This window comes from Lampetra fluviatilis, chromosome 4 (assembly GCF_964198595.1).
Source record: "Lampetra fluviatilis chromosome 4, kcLamFluv1.1, whole genome shotgun sequence".
Classification (NCBI taxonomy): Eukaryota; Metazoa; Chordata; class Hyperoartia; order Petromyzontiformes; family Petromyzontidae; genus Lampetra; species Lampetra fluviatilis.
Genome location: NC_136278.1, coordinates 30,272,423 through 30,292,027, shown reverse-complemented (window position 1 = coordinate 30,292,027; position 19,605 = coordinate 30,272,423). Strand labels below are relative to the sequence as shown.

At 53.9% G+C, this 19,605-nt stretch overlaps 1 protein-coding gene across 4 annotated transcripts in view; it reads right to left on the bottom strand.

Annotated features, from left to right (window-relative positions):
- LOC144931735 (uncharacterized) overlaps positions 1-19,605 on the bottom strand; it is an 82,705-nt gene that overhangs the window by 10,713 nt on the left and 52,387 nt on the right. For all 4 annotated transcript variants that reach the window (XM_078855968.1, XM_078855969.1, XM_078855970.1 and 1 more), the window contains 3 exons: positions 11,741-18,531; positions 7,428-7,570; positions 4,063-4,238 (listed from right to left, as the gene is read on the bottom strand). In XM_078855968.1, the coding sequence (XP_078712094.1) occupies positions 4,063-4,238; positions 7,428-7,570; positions 11,741-18,531 (7,110 nt within the window). The remainder of the gene's footprint in view (positions 1-4,062; positions 4,239-7,427; positions 7,571-11,740; positions 18,532-19,605) is intronic.

Here is a 19,605-nt window from a genome sequence, read left to right as displayed (position 1 = left end):
GAGGCGACCTAGGGGATTTCCAGGACCGGTTCAAATAATCGTCACTGGGTGTTGGTGGCCGTGAGCGGGAAAATCGAACTCGGGTCGCCGGGTTCGTCCCGCCTTTGGGGCCGTCCATAAATGACGTCACGCAATTTTGGACGATTTTTGACCCCCCCCCCTCGTCACACGGCGTCACAAAAAGTCAGACCCTCCCTCAAATGTGACGTCACAAAGCTCTGCCCCCCCCAAAAAACTATATTTCCATTTTGAAAATAAAACATGCTATAAATCGCTTTAAACTATTGTCATTGTAGTGCGTATTTATAGCAGCGCTGCACTCTGATGTTGTAGGAGTGTTGTTATAACAATTCTATATTTATTTACATTTGCTCATTTTGATGTGACGTCACATCTCTCAAACACATCTGGAGTTGAACTACACACCCCAGGGGTGCCAACTCAGCATTCTGGTCCCTTTACCTCAAGTGTATATAAAAAAATCACATTTTTAATCGATTACAACCCAAGTTGTGCTTTCAGAACCATCTGATAAAAAAAATGTACGTGATATGTCTAAAAATATATATCCTCAGAGTTGGATTTGGCTGTGTTCGGTTAAAACTGATTTCGTATGATGTTTTATGAAGCCACTGTTGGCTCAGCTAATATGGATAACTTGGTGTAAACTTGTGTGAATGACAGAAATCATTTACCAAGCCCTCAAAGTTACTGACTCGTTGCTCAGACATGGCTATTATAAACCGGAGTGGTAGGTTTTTAACTCGGATTTCAGTATGGCCTTACCTTAATCCTGGTTTAACCAAGAAGTATCAGCCTGGCTCCGAATCAGAACTTAGTGAACCCATTCTACTGCGGCAGCACAAAACACAGAACTATGCTCATTAAATGTAGTTAACTTTTACTGGTGGGAACCACCTGCTTCCACCAGCCCACAGGGGATTATTCTGTCCGTCCGTCGTGCATCCAAAAATGGGAGGGGTGGGGCTGGGTGGGGAGGGGCTGGGTGGGGAGGGGCTGGGTGTGGAGGGTGGGGCTGGGTGGGGGGTGGGGGAGGTGGGGCTGGGTGGGGAGGGGAGGGGCTGGTCACCCCGTGGTGCCCTTATAAAACTCAACGTTTAACCTATTCACGCCGGCTTGTGCCCGCCCTCACAGTCGGCCATATTTGCGGAATACACCACGCCGCCGTTGACCCTGGCCATTGACCGAACAACCCAACGTTCCTACCAGCTTCCTCCGCAGGAATGTGTTAGCACTCATAGAGGCATTCCCTCCATGTGATGGGGGCGCGGGGCAACCAATGCCACTTCCAATTTCTGAAAATAAATCTCTCTTTTAAGCCATTCATTACAAACGAATAGATCGAGGGGGTGTTTTTTTTCCACTGAACATGAAAGAAAAACAGTGAAGCGAGCAACTTTCAATGCTGTCAAGTGTCATGAAGCCACTTTAGGGAACAGCCGGCATGATGCAATTCAAACAGGCAAAGCCATGCGATGCATTCAGTGACTTTGCCGTGAAAGCATTGATTCAGAATATTTGCAAGAAGCCCGATGCAAAGTTAATATTTAATTGCCCTAATCGGCACTCTTAGGGCCTCAAAGTGGGTGAGCAAAGCGAGTAGTGAGGGCAACAAACGAATTTAATCTGCCGTCACATTTTTAGAAAGAGGCCCTCTATCAACGCCCCGAATTACGAACGGAGCATTTAACCGGCTTTCATATTTTGTAGGGGTTTTTATTTATTCATGCGATTTATAAATCCTCAATTTCCAAGGAAAAATTGACATTCCCCGTCGACCGGCTAAGTATTTTAATTTGCTCGCCGTAGGCCCAAACCGTTTTTCTTACTGCGAACAGTGCGGCAAATGTGTGACGATGCCGTACGGCCCTGACCTATTCACACTGAGCCATATTCGGACAAGCCAAGGTCAAACCACAGAATTTCAATCATTTTTGGGTTAGTGGAACAAGAGAGCAACTCGTATTGATTTTCTTGTTTATTAAAAGTGAAGCGCATCGCGGCTGCTCCTTGTGTCCTTCCCAAGGCTACAGCTACAAGTGTACAATCTCCACTACCACGTGAATCAAAGTCCGTGGGTGGTTTCATTTTCCTTTGTACAATAGATATTTGTCCTCGTGAAATTAGCGTGGGGAGCGGTGGCGCAGTGGTTAGCACACTTTTCTGTAAACCGGGCCACTTGGATTCAATTCCTGGCCAGGGCTAGTGTCAGTGACGATTGATATCTGAGCTAGTTCTGAAATCCTCGATCAGCAACACAGAGTGGTGAGGCACAGCCAAAAAACTCAGATGATCAAGGTGGTGTGGTTGGGGAGGTCTTCATCTTGTATTGAACTGACAAATGGCTGATTTTTTTAAAATTATATTACACTGTCATCAGAAAAAAAATATTGTCCAAAAATATTTGACGTGGACAGTCTAGTGCCCATAAGGAACCTCTACAATCCCTCAATAAAGCAATTGCTTAATGGATTCGCATTATCAAAAATATATATTCCTTGTACTTCAATGTCAAAGAGTGCCCATTCAAGTTCAGCAGCAACTTCGATTGACACATGCCATTACACAGGCACTCCCACACAAATTCACATTTTGGTCGTGTTTTTTTTTTTCTTGAGGCATGCCAAAACATACATTTATTTCAATTGCTACATTTTCCTGCTGCATTCTGGTCAAAAAATTAAGGGAGGCACAATCCAATGCATTGTCTTAGCATGGTTGGCACGGGCACTCGGCACAAGGAATGAAACGGTGCCCTCTGTCAAATTCCCCCCTCCCCTCTACATAACCCAGCATCTGGTGCCATCCATCCCGCGAGCCTCGGAGCAGTTGCACCGCCTGCACCCTCTCGATAGCTACGCCACGGGCCCGATGCCACTGCCACCTCATATCACGGGTGCCATCGCGCACGCAGCACGACGAGCTGCGCCTCGTAAATTTTGATCAATCGGGGACCACCTGACCTTTGCAGGGACGTCGCTTGTGAGTTCCCGCGAGGACAACGCTTACGGCAAGATTGTGCCAATGTGCAGTAAAAATGCGCTCTTCTAAAAATAAAAAATAATTCCCCCTCCCCCCCCAATTTTATCCCAATTGTGTTATCAGCATCACATCACATGAAGATGTATTCCCTCCTAGAGCAGTGTGACCCTTCATGTTGGAAAATCCCTCCAAGTGACCTCGGTTCCACACGCAGTAAAGAGCAGCCCTTCCCACCTGCTCTGTGTACGAGAGCGAGGTTCATCACATGGCAGGCAAAACCAATTTTCAACGCTGTAATTTAGCCAAATAAGTACGGAACCAAATGTAAAGCCTTTTTTGGCGCAGTCTAAAGTGCTCGGGCTGATTCCATCATCTCTTTAAAACTTGAGGATCCGGTTGAGCCAATGGAACTTGCCTGAAATGGAACCCAGAAGCTTAGTGGTGCCAGGTTTATGCTCTGACCTTCAAACCACCTGGCCACCTTCAATGAAATGCTCCCTTGGGTGACCCAGGTAATAGGCGACTGGACCAGTGAACTGGGGCTCAGATAGGATTTTCTGGAGGCTGAAGTTTTCAGGATTTTCAGGATTCAGAGGAAGTTTGTGAGGCTCATAATGCCAAATTACGCCACCAGGGGAGTGACAATGTATCCATTTGTCCTGCTCTCACGAAAATGCATAGAATCGTGTGCATGAGAACTGATGAGTGCTCATAGAGGAGTGACGCTCACAACAACGAGCAGAGCGCAGGTCGGCTAAAACGCAAAGACTTGGCACAGTGGGGAACACAGTTTTTGCAATCTGCCAGCCATCTCAGTCAGTCAACCCGTGGCACCTGGGCTTGTCACGTGACCTCCTGCCAATGGGGCTTTCGACAATTCACTTGGCCTCAAAGTGCACCTCGTATGACGCATGCGCCGTGGTGATGTCTCCACCACTTAGCGGTGTTGTTGCTCATTTCAAGTTCAGCAGTGATTTCCGTCGGTAGATGTGGTGACGACAGACCAGCCCGGTGCACCAGTTGCGGTTCTCCCAGCATCCTCGCTGTGACGCGTCTCACCGTTGCTTTTGAAGGAGACGCCGCAGACGTGGCAGTGGTGGGTCCGGGGGCACTGCGGAGAGCCCGACCGCTCGTGCAGAGCTCCGGGCTCCTGCCGATGCCCGCTGGAGTCGTCGCCGCCCGGCCTCTCACAGCCGTGGCCCCGCGGGAAACCGCGCTTCTCCGACGGAGGCAACCTGCGGCAGCGTGGGGGCAGGATAACCACGTGAACTTAAACACAAAACTAAGAGATGGGCCACCATTGGACGAGGTTGATTTCGACAACGTCGGATGCGCCGTACGCGACCTCGGCTTTCGAATGACCCTGACGTCTTTGTCACAAAGCAGTGGTCGGCGTCGATGCAGGTGATTAGCAAGATGAGGCATACCATCAAGGCGACCCTGCGCTTCGTTTAGTTTGCCTACTGGTTTGACTCCCCCCCCCCCCATCTCGGCCGAAGCTATGTGGGCCATCAAATTTGAGTGTTGGGGTCGTTTGAATATTATATAGATTTTTTACATGACCTACAACGCATTCCTTCATTGCCATTCTAAATATATAATACACACACGACCTGGACACTGGTATTGATGCCATATGGTCGCTGGCATAAGTGCTTTCAACCTTAATTGTAAAGCATTACATATTTTAATCGCCACAATGTTTATGCTTTAAATGGTATGCACAGAGACACAAATACCCGATGCATTCTGAAATTGTCCTACAGTGTTTGCTCAATCTACATGTTGTCTCAAGCTTGAGTTGAAGCTTTCGTGACTGCAGGAATCCATACTCTTTGGTTCTTTCGGTAAAGTCACGAAGCTAGAAAATACAATAAAATAGATCACGACGTTTTGGGCGCAACACAAGTGATCGCCCTCAGGCGGAAAAAATAATCCAGCAGTAGAACTGCTGAACGAGGAAGAACACATATGAGGACAATCACTTGTGTTGCGATCGAAACGTCGTGATCTATTATTTTAAATTTTTCTTTTCTTTTTCTACCTACGTGACTTTACCGAAACAACCAAAGAGTATGTTGTCTCAAGCCAAGTCTTTACAGAAAATATAATATCATAGAAAAACAAGTATCTGTTGCTCAATAAAAAAATTAAGCATGTATCTATCACTCAGATTAGCACGGTTGGTTATGTACGGTGTGAAAGAAGTTCAACATTAATACATACAATGAAAGGGATTTCTATAAAAATAAATTTTCCAGCGTCATTCATTTAAGCGGACAAACTCTGGAGAAATTTCACCTTGCTTAGTCTCATCAGCAAAGTGCGGCTTGCCAACCAATGGCGCCGAGTTGCTTAAGTTCCCAAGAATACAGCAGGCACCATTCAGCGCAGTTGGAGCAACACTGTACAAAATGTATGCACGCTGTGTTGAATTGTGGGTAATAACACATTCCTGCGGAGGGAGCTGGTAGGAACGTTGGGTTGCTCGGTCAATGGCCAGGGTCAACGGCGGCGTGGTGTATTCCGCAAATATGCCCGACTGTGAGGGCGGGCATAAGCCGGCGTGAGTAGGTTAAACGTTGAGTTTTATAAGGGCACCACGGGGTGACCAGCCCCTCCCCACCCAGCCCCACCCCTCCCACCCCCCACCCAGCCCCACCCTCCCCACCAAGCCCCTCCCCACCCTCCCCACCCAGCCCCTCCCCACCCTCCCCACCCAGCCCCTCTCCACAATCTGCTCCCCACCCAGCCCCATTCTCCCCACCCAGCCCCTCCCCACCCTCCCCTCCCCACCCAGCCCCTCCCTCCCCACCCAGCCCCTCCCCACCCTCCCCTTTCCACCCAGCCCCACCCCTCACATTTTTGGATTCACGACGGGCGGACGGACACAATAATCCCCTGTGGGCTGGTGGAACCAGGAGGTTCCTACCAGTATAATTGGAACGTAAAAAGATAGACAAGCATTCCCTTCACTCGGTTAAACACAACACTGGGCCAATGTTTTCCAGCAACATTTGTGTTTTAGGAAATGTTTTTCTTAAAAGTTTGGTTCATAAACAAATGCTGCCGGATTTGTATTTATAATTTTCTTCCAATGAGTCCATTGCCAAACTGTTACCTCGTGCTTACATGTGGTGAAATAGACCCATGCCTGTTCATTCTTGTTTTATTTTCTACGTACTGTTGCGGCAGAATTTAATTCATTTTATATGAACATACTCTTAGTTCTTTCGGTAAAGTCACGTAGGTAAAAAATGAAATAAAAATTAATAAAAATAAAAAACAAAAACAATAAAATCACGACGTTTCGGAGGCAACACAAGCTTCCGTCTTCAGGTGAAACTGTCACAGCAAAATATCTGTACGCATAAGATAGCGCGTCACTTGATACAGATATTTTGCTGTGACAGTTTCACCTGAAGACGGAAGCTTGTGTTGCCTCCGAAACGTCGTGATTTTATTGTTTTTGTTTTTTATTTTTATTAATTTTGATTTCATTTTTTACCTACGTGACTTTACCGAAAGAACTAGGAGTATGAATCATTGCAGTCACGAAAGCTTCAAATCTAGAATTATATGAACATAAACACACACTTTGGGGAGGTGAAGGTGCAGCTCATGAGGATCACCACGGCCGTGTCGGAGCCTCACTGGCTGATCGGACGGTCAATCCTCCTGGATTTGCACTCCCTCGGCGCTAGCGGACTACTGCTGTGAACCCCGCGTCAGAGCATCACAACGCAGGCCCAAGGTCACTCCAGTGTGAGTGCGGTCGACAGCTTCAAACAGCTTGACGTTATGGTGTACGCATAAGATAGTGCGTAAGAGCAAGGGAGGGTAACTGTCTTTGGGTGTTACCTTCCATTGGTCATTTCAAGCACCGCTCGCTATAAAAGCACCCTAGAAAATAATAAATGGCCAAGGGGAATATTTAACATGCGGTGTTTAGCATGAAAACGATATTAAAAAAAGACTACAACACACTTGTAGAATTGTAGACAGCATGTTTGTGCCAATTGAACATCGATTGGATATCTGTGACAAAAGCTTTATAGCTCATCAGATTCCTCCAGTATAAATCAATATTCTGATTGATGTGTGCCACTGTTCAATAATACTATCGCTACCTCTGATTAGCACGGTTGGCTCCGTATGGTGCAAACGAAATTCAACAGCCATACATACAACTTATACATGCAAAGGCCCTATTATAGAGGTAAATGCGTGCCACCAGTGGTGGAGCATGGTTGGTATTGGGCCCTGTATAAGCTTCAGATCGTGAAGGCAAATGGGGCGAAACGCTGGGACATCAACCCGAGCGACACCGGGCACAACCCGAGAACACGTCGGACAGTACGGTGCGAAAGAAGTTCAATGTGCACGCACGCGCGCGCGTGCGCGCGCGCATCGCGGGAACCAACCCTTCATCGAACACGTCCCGAGCAGACTCGCAACCCCGCGATGGAGCCTCTCCAGGAAGCGTGACCTCGACCCCGGACCCCGCCGCCCGCTCCGTGCAAGCCTGCGCGGCGTCCCCCATCTTGACCTTCATCTCTGAGCGTGGCTGAAAAAGAAAAATTAAAAAAAGGATTCATTTTAATTAGTTTGCCTTGCTCCTCAAGATAACGATGTAAGATCGTGACACGCCACGTTTATAGGCAAGTGTCCTTAATACGTCAAACCATTCTAAATATTAATTTCTGTGACAACTTGCTATAATTCTTCACGCTTGCATTTGGCAGAATGTCTTTTCACCTACCACTTACATCTCTCATCATATTCCACACGGCATTGGGTACTCATTTGCCCGAATTTGATATGCCGCTCACACCCATACTTGAAAATGCCTAATATCACAATTATACATACATATTCCATTCCGTTTTGTGAATTAAGATGGTATCTGGTGTAAAGGACATCTTTCTCTCCAAAGGACATACAATATCGATTTAGCCTTATACACCAAAAGGCTTCTGTAGAAAGCACTCCATTAATTTCAACTTTGTCATGCTTTACATTTTAATACAGTTCTTTTCGCGTGATGTTATTATCAGGGTTTTTTTCTTTCTTTCTCCGTCTCATTTTATTCTGCGCGTGTGTCCCAGCAGTACAACACCCCAGGGCAGCAGGAGTTTGAACCAACATTCTATATTCTATAGCCTACGACCAAATCACTGTAAATGCATCTGATATCGTTTTGGGTCTCAAACCCTCTGGCATGTGTCGTGACGGGCACTGCAAGATCCGAACGTGTCCGTCCGGTGCTCGCCGAGTTGCATTGGATTTCGGTTTTGGTGGCCCAACGAATAAATCACGAGGTCGCACTCATTGCACACCTAGTGCTTGCCACAAATGAACCGCAGTACCTTGCTGAGCTCGTCAAGGAGCGTAAACCATCGCCCGAACTCCGGTCTTCCTCGCAACGGCGTTTGGCTCGCCATCGAACAAGCATGGTCACCGTATCGCGCGCTTTCAGGTGCGCTTCTGCGGTCGTCTGGAATGCTCCTCCTTCCAATATTAGGAAGCCACTGGAGCTATGCACTTGTAAATAATCTAGATTGATAACTCATTTCTTTCAAACTGCTTTTTTGTGCATAGTCTGATGTCCTTCCCCAGCACCTTCGATTAGCGCGGTTGACTGCGTACTCCGACTTCCCAGGTGTTGTGGGAGTGGGGTTACGAGGTGTAGGCAGGAGCTGGCAGCGATGAGCGTTACCCCCCCCCCCCCCCCACCTTGTATACAACTTGTCGACCTTCTCCGGGTCCTCCAGTTTCTCCCCACGTGAAGCCAAACACGTGGACAAAAACATCCCAATGTTACTCAGGACCCTCCTGAAAAGGTACTGAGACCGGGTCATCAGCAAACTGTTCATTGTAAATGTTATTTCCAGTACGTCAATGGTACGGTTGATATGTTTAATAAATTAGAGCAAGTAAGCACGCACGTACACCATATGCTGTACGTATTCATGATAAACCGACGACCAAATCAATTAGAATGTTCCCGGAACCCGTCAAATCCCAGAAGCTGAGCAGGCTTTTTAGTCTGCATTGTGCCTGGAAGTGTCCCCCCTGTGCGTGCAGCAGGTTGTGCACGTTCCCGCAGGGCTACGTTGTCAACAGAGGGCAGTGCAACAAAGTCCATTGTACCGTGCTATGCTCCCCACCACTGACCAGCGTGCTGAAGTTTTGTCAAATGACCCCCCGCGACCTACACAGACGGCACGGCGAGGCCCTCGTCCAGCGACGGATTGACGTGCACGCGATGAACACGTGGACGCTCAACTCTGCACGTGTACACGAAACACCGCACTTAACGCGCGTTGATTTGGTGCGTGCTTTATTCCCGCACGTACGCACCACGCTGTATTAGGTTTGTAACATAGCAATGTACTTTATTCTTTAAATTTCGATTTAAAGCTTTCGTGACTGCAGGGATTCATCTTCTTGGTTCTTTCAGTCTTATCGACAGACCTGTTCTTCGCCTGAGGACGGCTGCTTGCGTTGTGGCCGAAACATCGTGATAATTATTTTATTATGTTTTATTTTTATTATTTTATTATTTCCATTCTACTTTATTCTTGTATTTTTTTTTGGAGCAGACAGGGAAATGCAATCGGGAGATCTGCCTACAGGTGGCTCCCAATGGCAAATGTTGATTCATGATCGTGTGCGGCAGGCAACAGAGCACAGAAGAGATTGGCGTGACCGGGCCACTGAATGTTTCCAGCCAAATCTTGCGAATGTGAAGTGAACGCCCACGACAACAATGTGTTTTCCCACCTTCACCTTGCATCCATCTGCTGTTGATAAAAACCCACCACTATCATTACACCGCGATGAGTATATATGTGTATATATACACGTATGTGTATATATATACATATATGCGTCTCGGCCACCTCATTATTGAAACGTGAGCCACCGACGCTTAACGATTCGTAGCCCGCTGAACGAAACGTGACCTTCATCGTTGCGATCCGGGGATGCACCGTTAGTTAATGCGTAATCCCCCTTGCAATCACCGCACAGACTCGGTGGGGGAGCTTTGGTAGGCAGAGCTCTCCTGCCATTGCCGCTGCCCAGGGGATGCAATCAGTCCGATGACGACGGGATGCATTGATACGCAAATGCGACCGTGCTAGTTTCCGAGGCGAGTGACGGGCAACCCCCGTTTAATTTTTTTTTGGCGCTCCGCACGCGCACACACACACGCGCACACACACACGCGCACGCACACACACACACACGCGCACGCACACACGCGCACGCACACACGCGCATGCGCACACACACACGCGCACGCACACACACACACACGCGCGCACAAAAAAATGTCACCACATGGGAACCGGGGCGCCCGGAATAAATCACACGCTGCCACGGCCGTTTTAATTCATCAGGTGCAAGATTCCTCCCCGGTCACTGGGGGACCGCGGGTGGCCTCAACCTTTGATCCGCTATACGCGTGCGTGCGTGCGTGCACACGTGCGCTTGATCCCCCCCCGCCCCCTTGGCCCTTTGGGGAACTCGATCCACTTAATGTTGCCAAAGAGAAAGAGAAAAAAGAAACCCACCCTCTCAGCTGTTGACTTCAACCGGCCCGGGAGGGAGGAGGGAGGGAGGACACTTCCGCTCGCAGCTAGCACCTTTCTTTTCCCCTCTTGCTCATTACCGGATTACTCCGCGAACCCAGAAGCGTAATTTAAATGCAGCGTGAGGCGTTTTGGGGGGCGGGGTGGAGATGAGCAATTTGGAGCCGCAAAGGGAATTCCGGGAAGGGGGGGGGGGGCTCGCTGGTCAGGCCCCCCCCCCCCCCCCCCCGTGAGCTTCAGCGCTGCCGGCTCAATTAGCGGGTGCCGCGCGTGGCCCACGTGGGCTGCAAAAAAACGCATCGCCGCCGACTACCTCCAAACCTCGCCGCCTTTGTTGAAATCATCTTTTGAGATGATAACGATTCGCGTTAGATCTCCGCCGTGCTTTCATACGGTGGCGGTGGTGGTGGCTGTGGCGGTGGCGGTGGTGGCTGTGGCGGTGGTGGTGGTGGTGGTGGCGGTGGTGGCGGTGGTGGTGGTGCCGTGCGCCGTTCGGCCTCACCCTCATCGACAGTTTCTGCTCCGTCTGCCGAGAAGCTTCGTGGGGGAACTGAAGCAGCTCGTGGACTTAAACGTCGGAAATGCATGCCAACCGACAACACTTTTGTATGACCCACAAACTCTTACGTCGGGGGAACGAGAGAGCACAACCGATCTCAAAACTGAATATTTCTCCATCAATTATGACATACATCCTTGGCCATGCTTGGCCATCAAAATGTTAAATTTGTTTTTGTTGTGCACTCCTGCGCATGGATATGTATCTGCTTGTATTAATATATTAGCATATTTAATTGCTTATGTTTCTGTTTAGGTATTTATTTACCATTTAAACTACTAATGTACAAATATTTTGACAATGTCTTATACTGCGTAAAAAAAATCGTAGATTAAAGAACGGCAAGATGTGGATTGTAATTTGCAAGCATTCTACAACGAGGGCTGAAGACTCCATTCTAGTGGAACAACATCTCCGCGACTAAAAACTAAATTATTTATGCAGCCCACCCGACCGCTTCAGTCTCCCAACACAACCCTCATTACCATTCTCCCATCCACCCTCATTAGACAGTCGCGGTCCCTTGACGTCAAGTGGAACGACCGAGCTGCGGGCAAAGCCCCCCCCCCTGTCTCCCCACCTGTCCACACGGAGACCTCCAAGAGCCAGAGTGGACCAGCCGCCGCTGTCCGGGTGCTGAAATCGCCGCCGTCGTGTACGCCCGGTTGCCCCTCGCTCTGCACCGCACCAGCGACAGCCCCAGCGTGCTGGCGCCGCAGCCGCCCAGCGCCCAGTGGCTGTAGGAGGAGGCGCCCCTGCTGGTGTGCGCCGCTCGGCAGGGCTGCGTCCGGTGCAGGTAGCACCAGAACACGGTGGTGTCCGTCTGCAGACTGGAGCTCTGGCCTCCGGGCGGAGCGGCGCTCTCCGGGTGCGACGCGGCGGTGACCTCTTCGCTCATTTGGCTCGGCAGTCTGGCGCGCGCCTGAGCGGCCGCTCCTTGACGTGTCTCCGGCGAAGTCGGGATGATGCTGCCGCCGCCGCCGCCGACAATGCCCGAGCCTTCGCAGGACGGCTGAATCTGTTCACTGGGGCCCGCTTGCTTGGACTTGTGCTGTCTCAGCTGCTCCGCTTCTGCGTGGATGCTGCGTTTCGCGTACTCCTCCTTGCGCGTGGCGCTCGTGGTCTGTGCCGCCGCCCGCGACGGACCTGGCATCGGGCGCTCTTGCCACGACGCTGGCTGCTCCACCCACCTTGACGTTCCAGCCACTTGGTCGGCAGTGGGAGTGCCGGGGACCTCGACCGGTATCTGTCGGACCAGCACGGGCTTGTAGGCCTTGCCGAAGTCGTGCTCCTGCGTGTGGACGTGCAGCATTCCCGACACCCGCTCGGCCAGACTCGTCTCCTCCCTCACGCGTTTCTGCTGCTGCTTCTCCACCGTGATGTCGAGGCTGCTGGCGGGTGACAGCAGCCTCTTTCCCGCGGCGGAGATGGGTCCCAACGGGGGAGGGCTCATCTGCTGCAGAGGGGTGGTGGGCCTCTGCGGAGGACACATGGTGGGGCTTGCCGGGCGGACGGGCATTTCGATGTTGGGAGACAATGAACTCTGCAGGGGGCCCATGAGCACGGGCTTGCTGCCCATCAACGCCGCCTGCACCAGAGCCCCGGGGAATTGAATCTGGTCAATCTGCGGAGTGGCTCTGAACTCCTCCGGCTCTCCGGCCAAATATTCCACGCGCGACAGGTTTGCGAACGACGCCGTCCCTTGAAACGGCTGCGCCGACTGTCCCGCTGATTGCCTTCCCTGAGAGGGAGACATCAAAAATATCCTCGGCCTCTCGGTCGCGCTGCACGGCGCGGTGACCGGCACCTGCTCGAGCGCCGCGTTTCCCGCGGACTCCGGCGGGGACCGCGTCGACGGCGCCGTCTCCGCCGGTGCCGCGTAGCACTCGTGCGCCGGCGTCCCCGGCCGCGGGGGAGAGAGCGCGGCGGCGCCGGGGTGCTGGGCTCCCACGCCCGTGGGCAGCGCGTAGCACGGGTGCAGCCGCCCCTCTGCCGGGGAACTCGAGCCGGGTCTCCGAACGTCCGCGCCAGGCTGCGGCTCCCGCTGCCTGGCCCCTTCCGGCGGCTGCCCGCCCTCGCCGAGTGGCAGCGGAGGCGCGGGTTGCGCGTGCGGCTTCCTCGCCGGAGGCTCGCCCGAGAAGATCATGGAAATGGGTTGCGTCGACGAACTTGGTCCTGGGACTTCAGAATCGCCAGCAGCAGGAGGAGCAGCAGCGACAGGTGCCGGAGCGCAGGGCGGATTCGGAACGGGCACGGCGGCTCCACCGGCGGAAGGCGTCGTGTCGAAATGCAGAGTTTGCGGCAGCGTGCCGTGAATGACGCCTTCCTCCAGCCGGCAGAAGACCAGCGCCGGCTGCGCGTTGAGCGTAGACGTCATGAAAATCTGCGGCAGGGTGGCGGCGTAAATGGCGTAGCCCATGGACGAGCCACTCGTCTGGACTCTGATTGGCACGAGGACGGAAGCCATCGGTTGCAGGAACGCGGGCGTGTGTGACAACACGAAGGTGTCGAGCTGCTGAGCGGGGGGAAACGCCGGAGAGGCCATCACAGGGATCCCCAAAGAGCTGGACGCCTCTTGCGCTTGCAACGAGTAGGCCACGGGGCTGCTTGGGGAGAGCACGTACTGCGACTGCTCCTGCGGCTGGTATCCAGGCACGTACTGTGGCTGTGGGTGCAGAGCTTGTATCACGTGCTGGGCGGACGGAGGTGGAGACAAGATCTGAGCTGCTTGTAGCCTCTGCTCCACCGGATGGGCCCTCGGCATCGGGTACTGGTGCCATTGCTGTTGAAGTGCAGGTGACGGCAGGTGCATGCCCTGCTGTGCCAGCTGCTGCCGCTGCTGCTGTTCGACGGAAGACTGCCTCGGCACCGGTTGCTGCAAGTGCAGCTCCGCCGCCTGGTGGAACTGCGGCACTTGCAGTGGAAGCTGTATCACCTGCTGCCCGTGCAGGGGTCTGGCCACCTGTTGAATGGACAGCACTTGGGGCAGGGCCTCTGGGAGAAGGGATCCACGCTGAGACCAGACTTGAGGATACCCCGTTTGCATCGGCAACGGACTCGGTGCCGGCGACCCGTAGCGATAAACCATTTCGGCTGGCGGCTGGGTAGCGGGCTGCTGCGGTCGTGGCTGAGAATGCTCCGCTAAGCCTGCGTGGTGATGTTCCTGGGCTTCGGTGGATGCCGAGAGCGAAGCCTGTCGGGTCAGCGGGCTCCTCCTCGGCTCCTCCTCGGCGGGAGACGCAGCCGCTTGCCGATGCATGACCGACATCGCACCGATGTCCAGCGATTTGCTCCGGATCTCCGTCGTGAACTGGGAGGTGCCAGGAGAACCCACGGCCTGTTCTGACACGGCCCTCCGGAGCTCGGAGTGGACGCTCGGCACCATGAGCCTGTGGCTGCAAGTCGGGACAGTGAGATAGTGGGTGGATTTGCTGGTGAAGTCTTGCTTTGAAGGCAGCCCGCTCGACGTCATGGCCTCCTCTCGGTCTATGGAAGTGGACAAGCCGGAGCAATGCGACAGAGAACTCTCTCTGCTTAGGCTCCGGCCGACTGAGGAATCGGTGCTCGACTCCAGCGACGATAGTCCCATCTCTGCGAGCCGGAGCCTCTTCTTCTTTGGCGGAAGCTTTTCGGCTGGAAGTTGAGACAGAGTTTCACTGCGCATTGGCCAGCAAGACTCCTCCTGCGCTTTCTCCTGCTGCTTCGCCTCCTCCTCCTGCTCCTTCTCCTCCGTGACAAGTATCTCGGGCACCTGAATGTTCGGCTGCCTCACCAGCTTGTGCAGCTGGTGCTGGGGTGACGTCGGGTAGACGAGCGGCCTGCCGGGGTCGAGCGGGGGAGCCTCTTTGTGCTGCGCTGTGGCCGAGGAAACCACTTCGCTCTCTGTGGACTCCATGGCTTCCAGCGAGCTCGGCCTGCTGAGCGACTTCGTGTGCTGAATAACAGAAATCTGCCCGCCGCCGCTGCTGCCCTCGTGCTGAGACGACCCTTCGGAGCTCGCTCTCTCGAAGCCCCCGCTTGTCTCCGCGACGGGCGGCTGGGCTTGGGCCCCGGCCTCAACGGCGGCGGTTCCCCGAGGCTCGGAGGCCGACTCGAAGCTCATTTGCGTCTCGACTTGCGGCGGCGCCTTCGCAGGCTGGGGGGGGGCCCTCGCCGGGCCGGCGGCGGCCGTGGCCGGGCAGCGCGCCGCGTGGCCGGGGCGTGCGCCCCGCGCGGGCGCCTCGGAGTGCGACGCGGGTTCGCTTGTCGCGGGGCCGAGCTCGGGGCCGAGCGCGTTCTTGCCGGTGTCTTCCGCCGCCAGGGCGTCCTCCTCGCTGCCCAGGCTCTTCTCCTTGCGGCGCTTCCTGATGAGGTGCGCGCGCTTGAGCACCGTGCCCGGGTACGACACCTTGTAGTGCATCATCTGCGGCTGCTCGCGGCCCTGCTGGGTGACGGACGGCCGCCTCCGCGGGGCGTGCAGCTCCGAGCAGTAGTACTTCTTGTGCGCTTCGAACTTCTCCAGCTTCCTGTACCTGGCCCGGCACGTCTCGCACTCGTACATGAGACCCTTGCCTCGCGGCAGCCTCTGCAGCCGCCGTGCGGCCTCGCTCGTGCCCGGCGTCTGTGGCGGCTCTTGCTCCAGCGACCTGCTCTTGGTGGCGGAGAGCTGGCCGGCGCCGCAGGAGCCCCCCTCCTGCACGCTCTCCTCGGCGGACAGAGTCTTTTTAACGCGCGTGGCAGTTCTTGCCGGGAGCTCGAACGCTTTCTGCCTGACCAGTGGACGGTGGTGCGAGGCCATGGCCGAGAGATTGGGATCGGAGACGAACACGTCGTCGTACTGGGAAGCAGACATCCGCTCGTCGAACGAGTGGCTCTCCCTCGTCATGCTCGACGCCCGGGGCTCGAAGAAGCCCGCCGTCGAGTAGCCCGCCACGGCCGGCATGGAGTTGCTGCGCGTCACGGACAGGCCCTCGGTCGCGCCGTAGCTCTGCGGCACGTTGAGCAGGCATATGGTCGACTTGGACACGTCCGCGGACATGGACTGCCGCTGCGACTCCAGGCCCGAGCCGGCGCTCGGCTCGCCGGCGCCGAGCGGCCGCAGGTCGAACTGGAACGAGTCCTTGAAGGTGTATGGCCTCGGCGAATCGATGCTGCCCTTACGAGTCAGCGAAGTCCTCCTGGGCTTCACGCTGTCCAACTCAGTGTTGTCGATGACGGCCTCGTTTCGGGAGATCAGCTTGTTGATGTGCTCTTCGAGGCTGTCACCCGTGGGTCCCTTGGAGGACGCGGTGAGGACCAGCGAGTGCTTCTGCGGCGGCATCAGGGGGCTGGGTGCAAGGAGGCTCGACCTCGTGCTCACGTTCTTGCCCAGCACAATCTCCTTGTACGACTGGGGGTTGGCGCTGCCGGGCTGCTGGTCCGCGCTCTCCGACCGGGAGAAGTACCCCGAGTCCGTGCTGCCCTTGCTCAGCGAGCTCGGCAGGTCGGAGCCCTTGCCGTGGCACTGCTGCAGCGCCAGCTCCATGTCCCGCCTCTTGCGGTCCGGCGAGCGTATCGCCAGGGCGAGCTTCATCTTCACCAGCTGGTGCGCCTCGGACCTTTGCGACGACGACGACGTCGGCGGCGGCTCCTGCTGCCTGGGCTCGGCGAACTCGACGATGCTCTCGGGTGCCTTCGCATGCTCGATGATGACGGTGGGCAGAGGGGAAGACACGCTGGGCGCGGACTCGAGCGAGTAGCTGCCGCCGTGCCTCGCGGAGTCCAGCGACCCTTGGGAGGACATCGACCGCAGGAGGTTGGGGCAAGAGGAGAGCAGGGCGGCTCTCCCCTGCTCCTCCTCCGTGTCCGTGCTCTCGCCGGCCTCGGACCGGACCTCGGTGTCAGATCTGCTGAAGGAGGTGCCGGCTTCGGACAGGCTGCCGGAGTGCTCCGCGCTGCTCGTCAGGCGAGCCTTCAGCGCGTGCGTGTGCGACTTCATGTGCTTGTAGAGGTTGCTCTTCGTTTTGAAGGAGAACCCGCACGTGACGCAGGGGTATGGCCGCTCTCCTGTGTGCGACCTGATGTGCTTCTCCAGCACACTCGGTTTTGCGCACGCCCTGCTGCAAAAAGGGCATATGTATTTTCCTGGCTTTTTTGGCTTCTTTTCCTTCTGCTGCTGTTGTTGTTGCTGTTGTTGTTGCTGTTGCTGCTGCTGCTGTTGTTGCTGCTGCTGTTGTTGCTGCTGCTGCTGCTGTTGTTGCTGCTGCTGTTGCTGCTGCTGCGCTGGCTCTGAAGGCCCGGGTGGCGGCGACTGAATCACACATGACGGCACGGCAAATTGTCCATACAGAGGAACTACGATGTGGGCTGCGGTAGGAACGTCTTGAGCTTGCGAGGAAGTGCAGGGCTGCGGCAGAGATTCGGACAAGACCTGCAGCTGAGGCTGTGGCTGGTGTGCCAAGACGAGCGACGTTTGCTGAAAAGAGGTGTGCTTCTGCTGAGGCTGTTGTTGTTGTTGCTGTTGCTGCTGCTGCGTAGCTTCTCTCGTCGACATATGTGCTACATTCGAAAAGCTACTTTGTCCTGGTAACGCAGGCTGCAGGAAAGCCATTTGGGGCTGAGCCTTAGCTGCTGGGAGCTGACCGGTGTCCCTTGTTTCTTGGCCTTGCGATGGATCTCTCGATGAGAGTTCAGAGAGCACGGCGGTGGTGGCGGCTGCGGCGGCTGCATCGGTGGTGGTGGTGGCAGCGGCGGTGGCGGTGGAAGGGTCTCTCTGGTTGGGATCAGACTCCATGGCTGTTAACAAGGCCTCGAGGGGAGCGGCCTTCGATAAATCTGCGTTGACTTCCACTACGTTGCACAGGGGGGGTTTACAGTTCTCGGCCACCTTGGCCTGCGCGTCTGGACTGGCAGGAAAGTGTAGCGGCGGCGGCAGTGCAGCATCCCTCGGAGGCTCGGGCGGTAACTCTTCCCCATCACACACCGGCTCCCCTGTTGCAGCGTTCTCGTTACCGACCGACTCCGCCTCGCTCTCCACGCGCGGCCAGGCCTGCCGTAAAACAGCGCGTCGCTCCTCGCTTATTTCGGTCGCAGGCTCATCGCTCACGCAGCCCCGGCGAGCCGGCAGGCCGGTCTCTGCTAAAACAGATTGCTTTTTGGCTTCGCTTTCCACGTTTCCATTTTGCACCGAGGCGGCAGCAGGAGCGTGGCTTTCCTTGGGATCGGTGGCCGGCTCACTCCCACGTTCTCTATCATCCTCACCCACTCCCTGTCCCCTTAAAGCTGATGACCTTTCCTTGATGAGATGTTGCTTGCTCTGCCTTTGCACTGCGACTTCACTCCTCCGGTCCTTTTTCTGGTGCTTCTTACACGCTGTCCCTTTCGTGTCCTTTGAAACGTTCACGCTGTCATTTCCTGCGAAGACACCAAAGGACACGTAAATCAACCGGCAGGATCTTTAAGCCATTGACAATTATTGACACACTGCACGTCACCGGGGTACAATTAGCCAGCTACACAGCGTACGCGGATATTATAATGCAATGACAGGCTGTGTAACAGACAGAAAGGAGCAAGAATCACTGTGGTCTCAAATTGATGTGGTCTCAAAATGATTCCCTGTACAAGTGACATTCAATTCAGCGCATGATGTGTATCAATTATTAAAAAAACAGGATAAATAATTTAAAAATATGAATTACACTATTAAAGAATGGACATGAAAAAAGGTCACTCGCAGCAAGTAGGTCATCGGTTAACAGGAAAATATAACAGTTGACTTTTCATTTTCAATTGCAGAGCCCGAAATTGACGTTTTTAAATGCGCGAGTATTTTTGTACCACCGCGCACACAACAAGAACGACAACAAAAAACGCCAACCGCCGTGTGGCGTTTAACTGAAGGATTCCGACAGCGTTGCTTTCGCGTTCTGCCTCCCTGCACGTCGACGCGAAGCTAAAGCCACGTGGCAGCACGCGTCACAACGGTAAAGACCCCCCCCCAACTCCCCAGTTCATTTATTTATTTATTTATTACCCCCTCTCCCCCCCTCCCCCCTTGCCTTGCCACAAACAAAACACACGGGGCCGTTTCACTTAACACTGACCGTGGCGTGCGGAAAATATTTTTTTTTCAAGCGGGCTTTGTGACGGCTCCGTGCAACACCCCTTTGGGACAGAACCGTTGAACGCGAAATGATTTGAGTTTCTTTTGGTTTTGGCACGCGGTTTATTTTTCATTGCCCGCGTTTACGTGACGGCATCCCCATTGTGAAATATCGGCACGTTCCAATAATTAGGATATGTATGCGGAGCTCTTTGATTCCATGCGCGTTCTAGGATCGATTGAGTCAGTAGGCGTGTGGATCTTAATCAATCCGATAATGTGTGTGTGTTTTTCTGGCACGGATGTCTCACATTAATAATAATTAAGAGAATAAACCATTACGGATGGTACTTAACTCAAACAATTAACTTAAAGCCCTACGT